Below are 19,500 nucleotides of genomic sequence, written 5' to 3'. Positions count from 1 at the left end.
TTAGTTTACATTTTTATCAAGGAATTATTATTCACTATATAAATATAAAAAACTATGTAGTATTTGTATTTATATGTATGTGTGTAATATATATATATTAAAGGGGCCTCAAATTTCAATATGGCTGAGGAAGGGGCTTCAAACCCCAGGGGCTCACATCTGGTGAGTATGGGCTTTACACACCCAGGGTCCTGAGCAGGATATCATCATTCTTCTCTTTCTTGGTGATTCCTTTCTACTTCTGACTCTTGTTCTCTCTCCCTCTCTCACACAGGGTAATTCAGAATTTTTTTTTGGCTGGTGTAGCATTAGCCCCAGGCTTCCTTGCACCATATGGCTAATAATAATAAATTTAAATATGGCCGGTCCCTCTTTCATCCTTAATCCGGCCCTGTCCTCCACTATAGTTTAGAGAAATACTTTTATAAGTTGACATAAAAGAACAAGTAAAATACTGTAGCAGTTTTAATTTAATTGTTTAATTTAATGGATAAAGCGAGTTTTGAAGCAGCGCACCGTAATTTGACGTTATCTTTGACGTTATTCATTGATTTGTTACCGCTGTACCCACGTTTGTTATCTGACCTCTAAATAAGAGAGACGAATAGATACTTCAGCAATACGGTAACAGGTTGTGACTGGCGGAGTTATGTATAATTAAATGGAAAGTTGTGATTGTTTCGTCCTACTGAATTTCTGATACTTTTTGTGACCTTGTACGTGCATCCACTGACAGACTGTCGTTTTTAGCCTTCTCTTTCTCATTAGTGATGGTTGGTCGTATTGCTGCCACCAGAATTAAAGCGCTACTGCAAAGTCTGAAAAGAATAGTAAAGTTTTCCATTTCTATAAAACTGAAAATAATAGTAAAGCTTTCGATTTGAGAAAATATCAGGGTGCATTTGACAGAGTGAAATATTTATCAATAATATCTAGTTTGGTTTGTGGTGGCGCTGTTACTTCATTTCGCATTAATCTAAATCCAATAATGGCGGCACTATGGAGTTTCTTCGACGGTGTTTTCGGTTTTGCGTCTGGTAAGGTTAAAGAATCGGAGAGAAAGGATGAAGATAAGGCACTACGTGTTGGTAGCAAAACTTTGATTTCCATTTTAAGTCCTTTAGAAACATATATTGCATCAGTTCAGAGTATCCTGATATGGGATCAGCCATATCTCAGCGCCGTTGCTCTGGTCGCCTTGAATTGTCTTTTTTGGCTGATTGCAAGTTGTAGTAGACGCTTTTATTCATTTCTCTGCGTCGTTTGTATTATTGCATTTTTATGTAAGTCATGGATAAAAGATATTTGGCCAGAAATCAAAGTGCCAGTTCCAGAAAAAGAAGTTACTGAAGATTGGGTTCCAGTCCATCCACAGATCATGAGTGTACCAGAGCTTTGTCGCCATATAAATCATTTTTGGGAAAAGATTCAGCTTTTGTGGAGAAGATTGTGGAAATTGCGACAGACCCATCATAGCACATTTACTGTAGTGGTATGTTCAGTTTTGAGTGTATTTGCTATAACAGGACAACTGATTCCAGGTATTTTGATTGTTTACACGTTCGTAATGACGATTTTCCTAGGACCGGGCATTGTGTTATATGTCATACCACCATCGTTTTATGCGCATATCGAAGGTTTCTTTATTAATGAAGAATCCCATAGTTTCAAGCAGCGTGAGGTGGGTATTGTGCGTGCTGATACTGACAGTGAATTGGAAGAATTTATTCCGGCGGGAACTGTGTCGGAGGTAATGAGACAGTTCTCTCTCTCTGAAGAAAAGGACAGTGAAAGGGATACCTTTGACATGCTGATGGAGGCAGACATTGCCGAAACCGAATGCGAACAGTCCACATAGCATCTCAGTAGTGATCTGTGGTGACGTAGTAGAACTTTACAAAAATAAACATACATTTTTTTTTTTCCATGTCTTGTATTATAGTCTGTATATGTATATGCGTACTTAATTAGATTTATTGAGGAAAATTGTCAGTATATTTGTGAAGGATTGTTTTTTTTTTTTTTTTTATGGCAACTTTTATTTAGTGATAACTTATGTTACCTCAAGATGCCTTAATTTTTAAAATGAATTGTCTTAGTTATTTCATTTTTAATTTTTAAACTTTTTAAGAATTTAAAATTTAAGAAACTTGAGACTTATGAGTGTTTCTTTCATTACCAAAGTGGTGAAATAATAAATTGCTGAATTTTACGGCTGTTTCCATCCTCCTTATTTTTAATCTAACTCTTGTTTTCTGGAAGTCTTCCTCAATACATATTTGTTGGAGCAAGGTACATTGTAAGGAACTAAAGCAGTAGCAGAGGCTTAGTACCCTTAAAAAGATAGTATCATAGTTATATTACTTAAAAGAAAAAAAAAAAAAAAGAAAAAAACCATTTATTCTTACATTGCTCAAACTAAAGTTGGTTGTTCAGTATTTTTTAAAAATATTTATAAAGGCTTGTAAAATTTGAATTTTTGTGAAGAGTCTTATGTCAGTACTTCGAATAGTCGAAATTATCATATTAAAGGAATTCCTCAAACATGCGGATTTGAATATGATTACAACAAATTTTTGATAAAATTCCGTATTTAATACATTACAATGCAATGAATTCATTCTAATTTCATAAGAAATCACTTTGCATGCACAGTGCAAAGTAATAAGGGAACTTGACCATGGTGATTAGCCATTTTGTGGAGTACTGTCACAATTGGATATAGACCTGCTAAGAAGGCTAATAAGATTTAGTTTTGGATGCAAAAGGGTTATTCTCAGAGAAAGACTCCAAATCTGTAAGTTATAGTTTGGGGAATTTGATATATTAATGAGATTTAAGCCATGGAAGGATAATTGCAGATGAGATATAATAAAATTTGGCTTTAACCAAAGAAATAATCTAAAACTTCTAGTTCTGCCATTTTGTTGGAACTAGAAAGATTATGTAATTTTTAGAGGATGAAATAAATACTTTTTATAATCACCCAAATCTGTTAATACCCAGCGGATGGGTGTAGCACAGTCACTATGATAGTACAAATAAGTCCTGGACTGTCAGAACTCTCCTTTACTGTTTTTCTTCCCTGCTATAATCCCATTTTTTATTAAATGTTTAGCCCTGACTAGAGTAAGCCCTCTTTCCTCTAATACTTGGACCCATCTCCCTCTTTGTATCTATGCTGTTAAATTTTTTGCCATGAATATCTGTTTATCTTTTCTGTATGCCCATACCATTTTAAGTTTGCTTTGCTTTACATGGATGGCAAATAAAGAACATATTTACCAAAAATGTTTTTATTTCCTAATTTATATGTTCTTTTCATTTCTTTTTTGTTCCACTTATTTTTTTTTAAACTTCTTATTTCTGAATATTCTGATTTTGTTCAGTCCCATTATTTCTTGCCCAGCTTTTGTTATACTGCATTAAATATCATATTGGTTCTGTGTTCTTAATTGTTTAAAACTTTAATCTCATTTATACAGAGATTATTGAAGAATTTGAGCACCATCATATAATAATGAATCAATTTTTGTGTCTACTTTGTCAGTAATCTCGATCCGTGAAAATTATAAAAAGAAGTATTAAGTTGCAGCCCTCACTCCAGCTTTAATCTTAAACCATTTTACAATGCTTCCTTTGTTGTTTACTGTATATTTGCCGTTTTTTGTAAAAACTTTCTGGAAAATTACCCATGATGTCTATTTTTGTAAAATTTGAAATATTTCTAGTTTATTTGTTGATGTTTTTTTTATATATTGGATAAATGCTTAAATAGATAAACATAATGGGGACACAGTTTATAGTTATACTAAATGTTTTTGCTTTATAAGCTCTTATTCATCATCTTATTCATCACATAATTTTTTTGCCTTATAAAAATAATTATTATGTTATCCACAAGATGTTACTTCTATAAAAAAAAGAGACTACTGTAATAATTGATTTAAGTAATTAACAGTTGTCATATTTTTAAATTATAAATTCAGTTATTCTAGATCTTTAACTCCATTTAGCACTTAAAATGAATTGGCATTTGTAGCTGGGACACTTCCCATATCCTAGTTATGCCTCTGAATGTTGATGCAGCTTTTGCAGGCTAATGATTTTTGATTCCTAAAATTTTTAAAAGTTAGCAAAGTGTGAAACGCAAAGATGCATTAAATTTTATTTACTAAATATTGATTTATTCATACACAGTTCTGTTTTCCATGATAGCACTAAAGTAATTTTAAGGGATATTGTAGTTAAATTAGATTTGTCAGTGTGTGGTCAGTTACAAATGCTAATTTTAAATACCCACTTTTTGAGTGGTCATAGTGTAAATTAAAGGGAAAAAAACTGGGATAAGAAAGAAAAACAGTAAAAGAATAAAAGTTTTCCTTTGAATATGGCTTTCCAAATGCTACATTTCAGAATACTGACTTTTCCAGGTCAGTGCATCTAGTGGTAGATTTTTAAATAAAGTACCATATGGTGTATTAGTCAAATTGTATAAAATCAAAAATTATATCATTCAATATGACACAGTATATACTGTATACGTTTTCCATAGAATTTTGATAGTTCAAAATCAAACTATTTGATTAAAATAGGCAGGTGATATGAATTTTATTTTGTACATGCGGAAGAATGAAGCATTCTTTATTCAGATAAAGACATGCCTGGAACAGTGTTTCACACCTTTTCATGCTACAGATCACTTTTGTAGGCAAAAGACCCACAGATAAACCCCCACCAATCCACTCCCACTTATCACCTGGTTGTATTATTGCATATGAGTAACTTGCATTTTAGATCAGCCTGTAGACCACTAGAACTACTATCATAGACTACCAGTGGTCCAGCCGACCAGGCTAGCCGGGTGGGTAAAGTGCCTGCCTGGCAACCCAAAGGTTGCGGGTTCGAATCCCGCCTCGGGCTTGGATCACAGTACTGCAAAAACTTTGGGAGGTGCATTATGGCCACAGAAGCCGATGCGCCAACAACTAACTAAAAAAAAAAACAAAAAAAAAACCAGTGGTCCATGTATGAAGTTTCCAAATTCTCTTACAGAATTCTCAGGTGAAGGGAGGGGATCTTGAAGTTTTCTTTCTGTGTGTGTGTGTGTGTGTGTGTGTGTGTGTGAGAGAGAGAGAGAGAGAGAGAGAGAGAGAGAGAGAGAGAGAGAGAGAGAGAGAGAGAGAGAGAGCATGCATGAGCCTGTCACATCAAATGCTAAAAATTGTTAAGTCATACAGAAAGATAACATGCTGCCCAGATGATATTTTTCAGGTTGAAATCCTGAAAAATTTTACTTTTCTGTATGATTAACAGGGATTTTTGGTATTTTAATATTACACATCTTTGCCCCTCCACTCAGAAAAAAAAAAAGAAAAAAAGTGATTGATCAATATAAACTAATTTAATTTTATCATGTGAGGAAGTGTTTTATCAATATGTCAAAGACATTTTTATTGTAAGCTATTTTGTACATTAAATTGTAGATCTTGATTGTATTGTTCTGGTGAATGCATAACTTTTTCTAGAGTGAATTGACATTGAGTTTTTTACTTTGTGGATTTTGTTTTGGTTGTTTAAATGATCTTATGCAATAACTATATAGTTGCTACACCTATGATGTATATATCTTTCAGGAGATTTTCTATATGCAGACATTTTCATTATTTAGTGATATTGCATACTTTTTAATTATAAAAGTATTATAGTTAGCAAACCCACCTGATTTGATGAAATGGTTTTCCTTAATAGGTATATGAGAGTTGCAGATGTTTTTGATATTTGTGTGGTTCTATCTTGTTTAATCCCAACCATGGTTATGAACTTGCCTAGAATATAAATATGATAATTTGTGTGAAATTTGTGTGATTTTAATAACAAAAAAAAAAAAAAAAACATGTTGGGTACAGATTAGATGAAGCATATGGAAGTCAGTTGTGGGCATAATGACATTATGCAAAGTTTTGTGTTATTAATGGAAATAAGCCTATAATAGAGAACAGTTATTTAAAAAAAAAGAACAGTGATAAATTTGGAAAAATTAACTTAGTTTTACACAAAGAATTACTCTTTTAGCTCATCTAATTATGAAGAATTTATTCTGTCTCCCAATACAGAATTAGTTCTTTAGACATGGGCATCTCAAAATCTTAGACCAATAATGTAGAAGTTTTTGTGCTGGAAATATTTTTTGTAAATTGCTAATAAGAGTCTTTTTTTTTTTTTTTTTTTTTGTAATTAGATACTTTTGACATGTTTGTGGACTTGTCTACATGTTTGTGTACATCTTAATATGGCATACTTTAAAGTTCAATATGATTAGATAAGGATGCTTTTTTATTAGTAGTTTTGCAAGAAACTGATATTTTGCTAGTATATGTACTAGAGTAAATTTATCTATATGTATATCCTAGTGTCAGTGACCTGAAGTGATTAGTGATAATCCAACTTTGCATATTGGACTTTTTGGATAAACAGATATAGCTGGTCATAGATTACAAATGAAGGAGTAAAATATGCTATTATGTGTTTTAAAAGATGTTTTATGCAGTATTTAGGTAGCTAAAATTATTTTAAAAAAAAGTTGCACTAAAATTATCTGTAAAATGTACACTGGAGTACTATGAAAATTTTTTTTTTTTAAATATTTGATGTTTGATTTCTTTTATTATTGATGCTCTGCTATACCTTCTATATTCTGAATGGCTGACCGCATATCATATCATGACTAATAAAAGTTCTGTTTCTTTACATTTGTTTCACTGTAAGTTTGTATGGTAAATGCATTATTATATAGGCCTTATGAGGATTTCAGTCATAACCTATCTTTTATTTTGAGTTCTGTAAGCTATATTTGTGTATATACACATAATAATTTTGTATTGTATTGTAAGTATGTAATATTTTACTACTTTTATCAGCAGCCAATGTTTCAAGAAATGATTAAATAAGGAAGGTATCTTGTAAGCTTAGAATAATTTAGAACTGGGCAAAGTTGCAATATTTGAGATCTGCTGTATGTAAAGCGTATTTAGTATACCATTACCCGATTGTAATATATAAGTGAACTGTAGTAAAATAGTAATGAAGCCATGGAAAAGAAGAAACAAAAGCATCAAACACAGCATAATATAAAACCCAAATCTGTTTAGTCATAGAAGGGCATATTTTAGTATTAGTAAAGGCTAAACACTAAATGCAAGAAAGCAAGCTTATACAGCATCAACCGAAAAAAAAACACTCCTCATTTCACACATCCACCAGATGTTTGTCTAGTTCTTCCTTGAATCTATTTAAGCTATCAACTTCTACGACAGATGGAAGTTTGTTCCAGCAATCAACCACCCACTGGCTAAAGGCAAACTTCCACACATCTATCCTACAACTGTCTTTCCTCAATTTAAATTTATGCCCTCTCAGGCAAGTATTAGTAATGGCATATTATGCAACAAAGCAAACTTTTAAGCACCAGCCAAAAAAAAAAACCACTTCCCGCATCAGCATTTTGCTTGCTCAATCCATTCAAAACCTTAAACACCTCAATCAGATCACTTTGCAGGTGCTTAGCCTTCAGGTGCAAAAATGTAAATAATCAATTAATGGTAAAAGGATGCTTCTGTGTTAACTAACTTGGTTTATTTTAGATTTAATTGAACATTTACATTAATTTGGAATAATAACATCAGTGTGACTGCGTTATCATGCAGTGATTAAAGACTAAATAGTAGCAACAGACTAAAATATTTGTTTGTTGCTACTAGTCATACTCACACATGGGTAAGACTAGCAGTGGCCAGAAAACATAGTTAAATATATTAGTTTTTTAGTTAGTATTTTGTATCTTTTTATAGTATTGTTGATCGATTCTTTGTCATTTATTTCCTGATTATAATAACAATATATGTTTTACTTTTTTTTGAAAAATATCAGGAAAAGAAAAGTTCAATAAAGGATTAACAATAATAACAATGGAACTGTTATCCTATAACGGCATTCCATTTTTATAGAAAAAATGACAAAAGTACTGTATTATTGTACTCATACTAATATATATGTATGTATTTGATGTGATCTGACTTGTGAAGTTGCTGAAGTTGAGAAAAGGTTCATAAGATCATGCCTTGAGTTTGTAAATTGATTTCAGGTGTCAAAAATTCTTGTTCAGTAAGACTGAAACTTTGTCAATCATGAGATTACTTTATTTTGTAGTCTGCCTGCATATTACAGTCCTGCATGCTGGTAGTGTTGTGAACAATTTTCTATTTGTCTAGTAAGAAGGGTCATATTATGACTTGTTAGTTACACTTGTTTTATGCAGTTCTGTTATATATACACACACACACACACACACACACACACACACACACACATGTAGTTGAATATGCAATGGTAAACCAACTTCCCTGTTTCATATAATGGGACTGGCATGATGTGATCATGCATGAAGGGATCAAGGACATGTACAAGCTATACAGTGTAAGGCAGTAAATTAATCATTATATTATGACACACACACACACAAACATTTTTTCAATAAAACTTTAGCTAATTATGCATTAAAACTAAACATTCAACATGATTATTTGAAGAAACACTAATTTTTTGAATAATCTGTCTCCCCGCTCTCTCTGTTGTACTTGTTTGGATAAAATGTGTTATTTTTTTGCGGAGTATTAATAAATAGTTTGTTTGACTTCTATATTCTTATCTTGTGTTTAATGCTTTATTTTCCATGGCTGAACTTAGTGATATTCTTGCCCTCTCCTAACTTCTAATGCAGCTTACTTGTATATTAAGATAGTCAAGTTAAGATAGTCTTTAAATATAATCTCTTTACTCTAACCCTTAATTTGTTGTACAGATGATAATGGTCATCCATCATATTTAAAACTGTTGTCAGTGACTGGTCGTTGCATCTGTAGGGGCGCCTCTGTAGCTAGGTGGGCAGGAGCAGCAGTGCGTAGCACACGCTTCTTGATTAGACTGGGGTTCGAGCCTGTGACCACCAAGTATGGAGGATGTGGAAAGGTCAGGGAATGACCACCGCATATCTGCGGAGCAATATGGCCTTAGTTGCTAATGCTCCTTAGAACCAAATAACAACATCTGTAGGAAGGAAGTTCAGAAACTTCCTGTTTAACTCTAATTCATAGTTTCAGTGTGATTTGAAATTAACTGTTGGTTAGTAGTCTAAATAACTTGGGTGCAAATTGAACTGGTATTCCTGTTTGATGAGCATGATGCATCTGTTTGATGTATCTGCACTGCTACAGGAGGGTGTCAATATTCACAATTTTGATTTATTTTGATTTTAATTTGTTACACTGGCAGTAATATTTGCACCCTGCTAAGTAGGACCTTAATTACTCTATTGACATGTGGTATAACAGTGTTCACTTATATGCAATGGTCTGGAAGACAACCATAATTCTCTGTCCTTAAGTTTGCCTTTTATTCCTACTTTTATTTTATATATCAGCGGTATCAATATAAATAATGAGCTTTGCAAATCACAGATCTCAAATATTAAAATATTAAATGAAAGCACTTTACCTGTTTAAAATTTAGAATCTGTTTATTATTGATAAGTCTAAAAGTCATGTTTTGTGAATGTTTTTCCTGCCTTATTGCTTGTAAATTTGCTGTATGCCATCACATGACAAAATGACTACAAATGAAGTTTGGCAAGTTTTAAACAAAGCTTGTACCATCAAAAAACACCAAAAGATCTAATCAGAGTGTCAGTTCAGTAAAAGAAGCAGAGGGGAAACATCCACAAAATGTGCAACTTTTAGGCTATTAAAAATAGATTCTATTTTTAATATATAATAATAATAAATATTAATACATATATTAATATTTATTATTATTAATATATTATATTGTTATTAATAATAATAGCCTATTAAAATAGGCTGTTAATAATAAATCTAAACTTTAACAGCTGAGGTGCTTTCAAGTGTTTTTGATAGATACCTATGCAACATGCTGTCACACATTGAAGTTTTGTTTGCATATAAGATAAGAAATTAGTTTGTGTGGCTGCTTTTGATTAGCTAATGAATCTTAGTTCCAGTTAGCACTTTTAAAAGAATATGCTAATACTTCATTGAAAGTAAATCAGCTTTTAACTGAAGAAAATTCAAATCATATGTTCTACTCGGAGTGCTCTGATGAGATGTGCAGCATTACAAATCAGCTGACTCTGAAACACATTTGTGCTTAATTTATTCAGATTATGCTGAAGAACAAGTTCTCTTCTCCAGGAATGCACCTTCAGCATTCAGTGTGGTATAAGTGTGAAGCATACATAATGCAGTAAAAAGAAGTATCCAGTTTACATTTAAGTAAAATTTTGTAAGAAATGTTTTGTTTCAGGTGTTATGCTACTACTAAGTTGTCTAGATTAAGCATAATTTTGACTGACACATATACTTTACGTCAAAGACATGGAAAAATGCAGCACTAATTACACACAAAATTAATGTGTCATGTTAATGCAACAATTAGGGTTATGATTTTTTGATATTATGTTATCAGAATTGCATCTTACCAAGTTTAGCCATAATCGTTGCATTAACTTGCTGTGTTAGTATTGTGGGATAATTAGTTTGCTCCCCCACAGTCTTAGCGACACACATGCATTACAGAGATCTTAGCGACACATCTGCATTACAGAGATATGCTGAGCATTGTTTTTTTTTTTTTTTTTTTTTTGTGTGTGTGGGTGTGATGGTTTTTGATAACTAAGAATTTTTTTATAGTTTTAAAAGTTATTCTTTTCTGGCCTGTGCACTTATAACATTCTTACTTTCATTGATGGTTAAAATTATGGTTTATCATGAAATTTAATAGTACTGATTATCTGGATCTAAATGAAATCTGTGATTGAATTCTTAACGAGTTCTGTGATATAGTAAAAGTGCTATTTTTAGTAGTCTTTATTCTCTAATTTAACTTTTTTTTTTTTTTGTTGATAATATCTTTTATAGGTATGTTCATATGTTATACTCTTAATGATATTATATTATTTAATCATAACTGATCTGTTAGAAACTAAATTAAACTAGCATGTAACAGAAAATTAAACTTAGTGGTGTGGATGAAGTATACATTCTGATTTTCTTATTCACATTTACTAAAGTAAATATTGTCAACTTCTGTTTTTTGAGAAGATTTATTATATGATTATTCTACTATTGTTTTGATCAGCATACGTGAATATGAATATAAAATGTTGAAACCTTTAAAAGTAGCTAGTCTAATTTAGTAAAATTGTGTACCTTGACTAAGCACTGTAATGATTAAAGGTTTTTTTCCGGTGATCACTAAGTGTGATTGTTTTGCCATATATCTCATAATATTAAATGAATAATAAAAACAAAAAATAGTTTGCCATTCTTTTTAGTGAATATTGCAAATTCTTTATTGTATTTGCCACCAAATTCTCTTTTTAACACTTTTGTTGATAATAAATTGAGTTAAATTTTTATTTTTGTTCTCTCTGTTTATAGAAACATCCACTGAACAGAATAACTGCTTACTTAGTACATAAGTAAGTAAGCAGAATAACTGCTTGCTTACTTACTTAGTGGGCTGCATTTTTTATTGAAAATTTCTTATTTGTTTCTCATTTTTCATAATTTTCTCTTAGAGATGGCAAAATTTATTGCCACACATTGCACTTACCCCTTTCAGCAGTGATTTCCCTGAAAGTGTATTGGCCCTGAGTAATGAGTTTTCTGCTGCTCCAGCTCCATGGAGTGAGGTTTTTCATCTTTATAAAATTTCAAAATTTTATAAAGATGAAAACTTTGTATATAAATGCTTTTAAATATTAATCTCTTTTTATATTTAAAATAAAAAATATTTTATATTTTTATATGGAAAAATTTGTAAAAAAAAAACTTATTACTTCTTTGATGTAATATTATCTTCTACATCAATTTATATATCAGTTGATTCAGTTTTATCAACTGTTGGATCTGAATATTAGAGAACTTTGGCATTTTTAAACCAGAGTCAGCAAAAGTGGCTGACAGGTATAACAATTTTAAAAGGATTACTGCTACCCATATGCAGAACCTTGCATTTTTTGTATTTCAAATAATTTGTCTTGCTGAAGTAACTTACACTGATTAATCCTACCTACCTTTGTATTATCAGCAAATCATTAAACTTGACATACCTACATGAATATTATTAATGAATATTAGAAACAGTAAGGGGCCAAGAACTGAACCACATGGGATCCTGCTCATAACAGTTCATGAAGAGCAGTGACTGTTTATATATAACTAATTTCTGTGTCCTACCACTTAACTATCCCTTGATCCTTAGTATTGCCACTTTGCTCCAATTTATATAACAGTTGTTTGTGTGGGACTGCATTAAAGGCTTTATTGAAATTTTAGTAAATAATTTCAAGGTTATTTACTTTTGTAGAAGGAATGTCCATAAAACTGACATTGATACTGTTATCACAGATACCAGATGGACCAATATAAGCTGATTCCTTTAATTTTACTGCTAACACAAGGGAAGAAATCCTTACTGTTATTTTCACTCCTAGCTAAACTTAAGCTACCAATTGTCCTTAGCAAAGAACTACTTGTAATCTATTTTATCTTGCCTAACACTCTTAGTAATTTTATGAATGAATGATCTTTATTATGCACAAAAGGGAAGTATAGAATTTAGTACATAATAATGGTGAGGTGCCAGGAGATTATAATAGGAGGCAGAGGTATATTCAGGGGGAGGCAGAGGGGAATATGCCCCAACTATGAGTATAAGTGTATGCGTATAAGTGTTCCTAAGTCTATCTAAAAAACACTCAAAAACCTGGTCATCATGCCCCCCCCCTTACGGTACCTGGTTATGATAGTGATAGGAGGTATATAAAAATAGCATACAGATATCTTAAATATAATGTAGCATTCAAAAAAAATTGACATAATTAACAGATAAATTATAATACATATAGACTTTTTCAGTGTTCTGAAAACGTGATTGTATCTACAATGTTCAACACATTTTAGTTGAATGTACTAATAAGTATTTTATACAAAAAATTATAAAATCACAGCCAGGAAGCTTTCAACATTGGCATCCAAACCTGTCGTTAGACAGTTTTGAATCAGAAACTCTTAGATTGGTCAACCATTGTGGATAGTGGGCAGCTTATAAAGGGCCCTCCTTCATAATGGGAGGCTTGCACCATGGTATGCAAATAGCAGTTGAGAGACTAGATAAATGGCAGCTTGAAATTTGCCTGAGCCTATTGAAACATGATAGTAAGATAGGATTTTCATGGAGTGTTTTAAAAAATAACCTCTGGCACCACCATGCCGTGACGGGACTAATTGTACATATATCATGCTGCAATTAAAGAAAGCCTCCAGAAGCACACATCTCAAAAAAAGCATATTCTTTCCACATTATAATTTGTGGAAGATGAATAATGCCTATTTCTCCTCTCATTTAGGTGGCTTTGACATGTCAGGGAAGTTTCCAGGAGGCCAGTACTCCTGGTGAAAACTCTTGACTTTTTAGTGCAGCCAATGCCCACATCTCTGCACCATACAGGGGAGGTGGGTAGGGGAGAATAAAACTAGAAATATGCTACCCACAGATACAACACCTGAATTAGAAAGGTAAACATTAATATACTTGCTTATACAAGGGGATCATTTAATTTGTGGACTGGTGCAAGGTCTTATCTTAATTGTCATCATTTGAATCTTCTGTAGATTTCTCCTTGAAATACTCTCCCTTGAACTTTACACACTTTTGCCACCTTTGTATCCACACATTAAATGCTTCTTGCATGCCATTTTTTGAAAGACTGCAAAGTGCTTCCATTGTGGCTCTGCGAGCATCGTTGTGTCGGATGCTTGCTTCTTGAAATGGAGAAATCACATGGGGCTAAGTTCCATTGAATAAGGGACATGTGACAGCCTCGGCACCTATGGCAGTGATCACTGCCTGCACAATATTAGCCGTGTGGGATCTGGCCTTGTCTTGATGAAGAAACCACTTCACCGGAATATGGCCATCCTACCAAGATGCTCATTGCTGTACTCTTTGTTCATCTCTTTTAACTGTTTCCAATGCATTTAAGCCCCGTCTGACACAATAACGAATCACATATGCTGTTCAATCTGTATGCCTGATAAATGCTTCAAAACGACCATCAGTGACTTGTGGCTGAAAATACTCTCTTCACACAACACTAGCTTGACAAGTACTGGCATATGCACACAGTGCTCAGTAGCGATCAGGGAGAGTGCCTCAAGTGGCAGTTATGGAAAGTTTGCATTGTAAACATAAAATCTTGTACCAGTCTGCGAATTAAATGATCACCCCTCATAGTTTAGAGTTACTAATGTTTTGAAATAATAAGTGTCATATGCATTATACTTACAATAAAATATATATATTGGACCCATTGTATCGGCTAATTTGCATATCATAAGCAAGTACTTCAAGGTGCCCACAGACATTCTCTGAATGTTGCATACCATGACATGTTTACAATACAATAGGCCAAGTTCCCATTGTAGAAAACTTCTAAAAGCAACAAACAATGATATACAGAAATATTTGAGTATAGAAATAATTAAGTAGACACTGAAAAGCATCTTACTCCCTATGTTTCTGTTTACAAGTGCCACATGTTCATTGAGTGGCCACTTTATCAAAGTAATGTTCACGTCATGTGATATAAAGCAGGTGGGGAGACGGTAGGGATACAAGGATGGACAAGATGAAAGATTTAATTGGCTTTGAACATGGCATGGTAATCTGTGCCAGATGTGTCAGAATGAGTATCTCAGAAATTGCAACCCTGCTGGGTTTTTATATATGACAGTATCTCCTCAGTTGTATCAAGATTAGTTCAGTAACCAAATATTGTCCAACCAATGGTAGTCCTGTTATTGGAATCAGATGTGAGAAGTCAATAAGATTGTGCAGGGTAACAGAAAGCTAGTCAGAAGTAAAGTTACTTATAACAATCCTAATACAAAAGTGGTAACCAAAGAAGCATTTCAGAACATAGTTTGTTATACTGTTTCATTACTGTTTCATGGCATGGATGGGATATTGCACCTGATGACTGAACCAGGTGCCACTCCTGTCAGCAAACATCAAGAAGGTAGAGTTAGGCTGAGCTCAGGAACACTGACAGTGAACATTAGGGAATTGGAAAAATGTTGCCTGGTCTGTTGAAACCTAGTTACCTGGTTCCTGCTGTTTCATGCTGAGAGGATCAGAATATGGCAAAAAGAAAGCTCTAGTCCATGGATCCATATTGCCATAAGTCAACAATGCAAGCTGATGATGATGATGGTGTAGAGGAGTGTTTTTATGGTGCACATTGGACCCCTTAATACCAGTGGAGCAACATTTCTATTCCACAGGTTATCTGCAAATTGTTTGCAACCAGTACAATGATGGATACACTGCAGCCATACATCCTATCACGCCTGCAGTGTATCAGTCTGTGAATGGGTTCTTCAAACAGGAGAATGTGCCATGTCATAAAGGAAGAATGGGTTCTAGGAACACAGAGTAAATTCATCCTGCAGTGGTGGCCTCCCCAGCAGATACTAATTCAGTTACTGTATTTCCCCATGTATAAGATGCTCCCATGTATAAGACACACCTTAATTTTGGGGCCCGAAATTTGAAAAAAAAAACGTATTACATAAAGTTATTGAACTCGAATTTTATTCATCATAAAATTCATACAACTCTTCATCACTGTCAAAACTCCCATCCATTAGCTTGTCCTCATCTGTGTCTGATGACGAATCACTGTCTTCATATATTGCCTCGTCTTCAGTTCCATCTATGTTTGAAATGACACACTTCTTAAATGACTTGACAACGATCTCAATCTTAATATTATCCCAGGATCTTTTCACCCAGGTACAAACTTCTCCTATAGTTGGTTTCTTCACTCTTCCTGCTGGTGTCAAATTGTCCCCAGAAGACTTCATCTATTGATTCCATTTGTCTCTCATGGCAGCTTTGAAGGGTTTGTTAATGCTGACATTAAGTGGTTGGAGCTGGGATGTCAAGCCTCCAGGTATGATGGCAAGTTTTGTTTTTTGCTCTGCAGCAATCTTCTTTGTGTTTTTGTTATGTGTGCCCTGAACTGATCGAGCACCAATAGGCCAAATTTGCGTAAGAGCCCACCTGGTCTCCTGCTCCAAACTTTCTCAAACCAGATCTTCATCCCATCCTGATCCATCCAACCCTTGTCATGAACGTGGACAATCACTCCTCGAGGAATGTCTTCTTTTGGCATACTTTTGCATTTGAAAATCACAATAGGAGGCAGCTTGGTTCTGTCGGCACAAGCTAGAACAACTGTATAATGGCTCTTTTCATGTCCACTTGTCTTCACAGTTACAGTTTTCACCCCCTTCTTATCAACAGTTCTGTTACTTGGGACATCAAATTGAAGGGGGACTTCATCCATATTTGCAATTTGTCCCAACTCAGACTGATGTGTCTTCCGACATTGAATGACAAAATGATGAAATTCAAGGACCTTCTGCTCATAGCTTTCAGGCATCTCTTGAGCAAGTCTGGTGCGTGTACGCATGCTTAGTCCATTCCGTTTCATGAACCTGAAGCACCAATTGTGTCCTTTGAAATCAGTAACTTCTTTTTCATCAGCAATCCTTGCCTCATGTTGAACCATCTTTGTGGACACAGGAATTCCAATTGCCCTTAGCTCTTCAATCCATATCTTCAAAGGAGCAGTAGTGTGTATCACATGCTTCTTGATTAGACCGGGGTTCGAGCCCGTCACCACCAAATACGGAAGATGCGGAAAGGTCAGGGAATGACCACCACATATCCCGGAGCAATATGGCCTTAGTTGCTAATGCTCCTAAAAACCAAAACAACAACAACAACAACCATATCTTCAATTCCCTCTCTAAATCAGGCCATTTTGCTGACTTGCCTCTCATGGCCTTCTTCTGCTGTGTGGCGTTTTCAGTAGGGTTTCTTCTTCCCATAGCCAGTCTCGGATTGTTTTCTCAGTTGGAGGAGGACCAAACTTACGTTCAGTAGCACGATTTCCATTCACTTTTGCAAACTGGATCACTTTTAACTTGAATTCAGCACTGTATGAAAATCTTTTCTGAGCCATTTCTGGGCAGAACGCGGCAAAACGTAACCTAATATACCGGTAACAAGTGCGAAGCAATGAGTGCAAAGACAAGTGCGAAAAAGCGAGAAATGCAAGTAAAAAAAATCTACAACCACTGTATAAGATGCACCCAGTTTTTAAACCCCAAAATTTTTGAAAAAAGGTGCGTCTTATACATGGGGAAATACGGTAAGTATCTATAGGATGAAGTGGAATTGAGCTCTTTGTAGTAGAGATCCACAGCCATCCAGTTTGCATGAACAGGGAATCAAATGTAAGTGGTAGATGACTTTCATTAACCGGTGAAATATCACCTCTTTGCTTATTGGAGGCTTGAAGTGGTGAAACCCATGTTTAGTCTCTGGAGCAAAGTTTCTGCCTCGCTTTACCCCCCCCCCCCCCCCCCCCACCGCACTTCTCCTTCAACCCATGCACAGTACTAAGTACTATAGGTTTTGATACCTTTCGTGTTTGGGGTTTTCATAAAAAAAAAAAAAAAATTTAATGATGTGCATCCGTGTGGTATACATTGTTGATACCTCTTTGAGTCCATGCAGTAATAATCCAGGCTATTTTGAGGACTAAAGGGGGACTTTCTTGATATTAGATTTGATTGTGCAGTATGTACATATGATATATGCATACTCCACATATATATGGTTATATTTATATATATGCATGATCATATATTATATATATTGATTGTGCATAAAATTTTAAAATATATTTTATTTTCTAAACATAACAAATAAGATAGCAATACTAGCAAATAGTATTTGTATATAAATGCAGAAATCAACTGTTATGAAGGGTTGCTTCCTTACTGCAACTTGAATCTGCTTGTAAGTGATTCAAGTTACAGGAAATTAGCAACTGCTCAAGTTTTTAGTATCAAAATGGCCGAATTATCAATGAAGGAAACCTTTTCTTCATCTGCAAAATAAAAAAACAAAAATCATTCTTTTATTTAAGAATATTATTATTATAACTACCCTGTATCGTTTTATAGTATATAAAATGTTTTACTGTCAAGAAACATGTTAAATTTTCAACTCAAAACGTTACTTAAAGCAGATGAGACAAATAAAAGTAATAGAACATTGCTGTAAGTTCTGATTTACAAGGATATAGTGTTTAAAAAAGTACAGCCGCTCCCCGGCTAACGTAATACTACGGAAATTTGACTTTACATAAGTTTTTGCCGGCTGGTGCAAACTTAAAAAAATCGTGGAAACTTATTTTGTCTCCTGTAGAAATAAATGGAGGCATCCTGAAAATATCGTAATATGAACCCAATAACACTTTTTTTTTTTTTTTTTGGTAATTCATTCCAAGACCTTGGAAGTTGAAATTTTCGCTATGTAACTAAGCTGTTTACCTCTCTAAAAGGTCATTGCACTACACTTTCATTGTTATCATATGTTCTGTTATAAGAATCAATTTTGAATGTGTTTGTGATATTTTTCTAAAACACATTTCTGGAGGTCATTACCATAAAACAATAAAAAGAATTGCACTTTCTGGTTTATTGGGCTTTTCAGTTAGCGCAATATATTATAAATGGGTAGTAAACTCGATCTTATTGCAGAAAAACCTACTGAAATTCTGTAGGTTTTTACGTTACGGTATTATGGTGAAATGAGTTCTCCTTCACGGAAATATTCAATCATATAAAAACATAAATAAATTTTCAGAATCTTCTCTTCATTCCTATTTACTTATTACAATGGTGAAGGGAAAGGGACCAATGGAAAGTGGCAGTGCTAGGAAACGAAATAAAATTGATTTAGAAATGAAGATGATTAAGAAGTATGAAGCAGGACAAAGTTTGTCATTTATTGCACGGAATTAGGTATCGCTGCTTCAAAAGTGAATACTATTTTAAGGGACAGTGCATGTATAAAAGAACATGTTAAAGTCAATACTATATCGAAGATGGAAAAGCTATTAATAATATGGATGGAAAATCAGATTCAGAAGCAAGTGCCCCGGTTTGGCTGAAACAAGAAGAAGAAATGAATCACTTATAAGTTTATCAAGTGGAAATCTGTTGTACACCAATGGAAACAGTGAAAGGAGTGAAGGTGGAGTTGGGTTTCTGGTCCATAAAGATTTTAAAAACAACATTTTGGAATTCAAAAGTACATCACCAAGGGTGTCAAGACTAATACTCAACATTTCTAAGAGATACAAGCTAAAGATTATAATGATTTATGCACTAACATCGAGCCATGATGATGAAGAGGTTGAAGAAATGTACACTGAAATTGAGAGTCTTCTAGATGAGCAGAAAACCCACTACACTATTATTATGGGGGACTTCAATGCTA

General features: G+C 33.8%; 2 protein-coding genes across 2 annotated transcripts in view; both read left to right on the top strand.

The window, feature by feature from the left end:
* The window catches only part of LOC150090198 (glycolipid transfer protein), an 82,011-nt gene that overhangs the window by 27,925 nt on the left and 34,586 nt on the right, over window positions 1–19,500 (top strand). The gene's annotated exons all lie outside the window — the stretch shown is intronic.
* On the top strand, window positions 987–1,931 carry LOC150090199 (reticulophagy regulator 3-like). Its single transcript, XM_090369009.1, has one exon. It carries the CDS (start codon window positions 989–991, stop codon window positions 1,856–1,858), a length of 870 nt encoding a protein of 289 aa, XP_090225135.1. The 5' UTR covers window positions 987–988; the 3' UTR covers window positions 1,859–1,931.

The sequence above is a fragment of the Mastigoproctus giganteus genome, chromosome 2 (assembly GCF_048544385.1).
Source record: "Mastigoproctus giganteus isolate SK-2022 chromosome 2, ASM4854438v1, whole genome shotgun sequence".
Classification (NCBI taxonomy): Eukaryota; Metazoa; Arthropoda; class Arachnida; order Uropygi; family Thelyphonidae; genus Mastigoproctus; species Mastigoproctus giganteus.
This window is presented reverse-complemented; position numbering and strand designations above follow the sequence as displayed.

What these genes read in the sequence shown, in the direction of transcription:
- LOC150090199 (XM_090369009.1), top strand. Translation starts at nt 989, where the DNA reads ATGGCGGCACTATGGAGTTTCTTCGACGGTGTTTTCGGTTTTGCGTCT.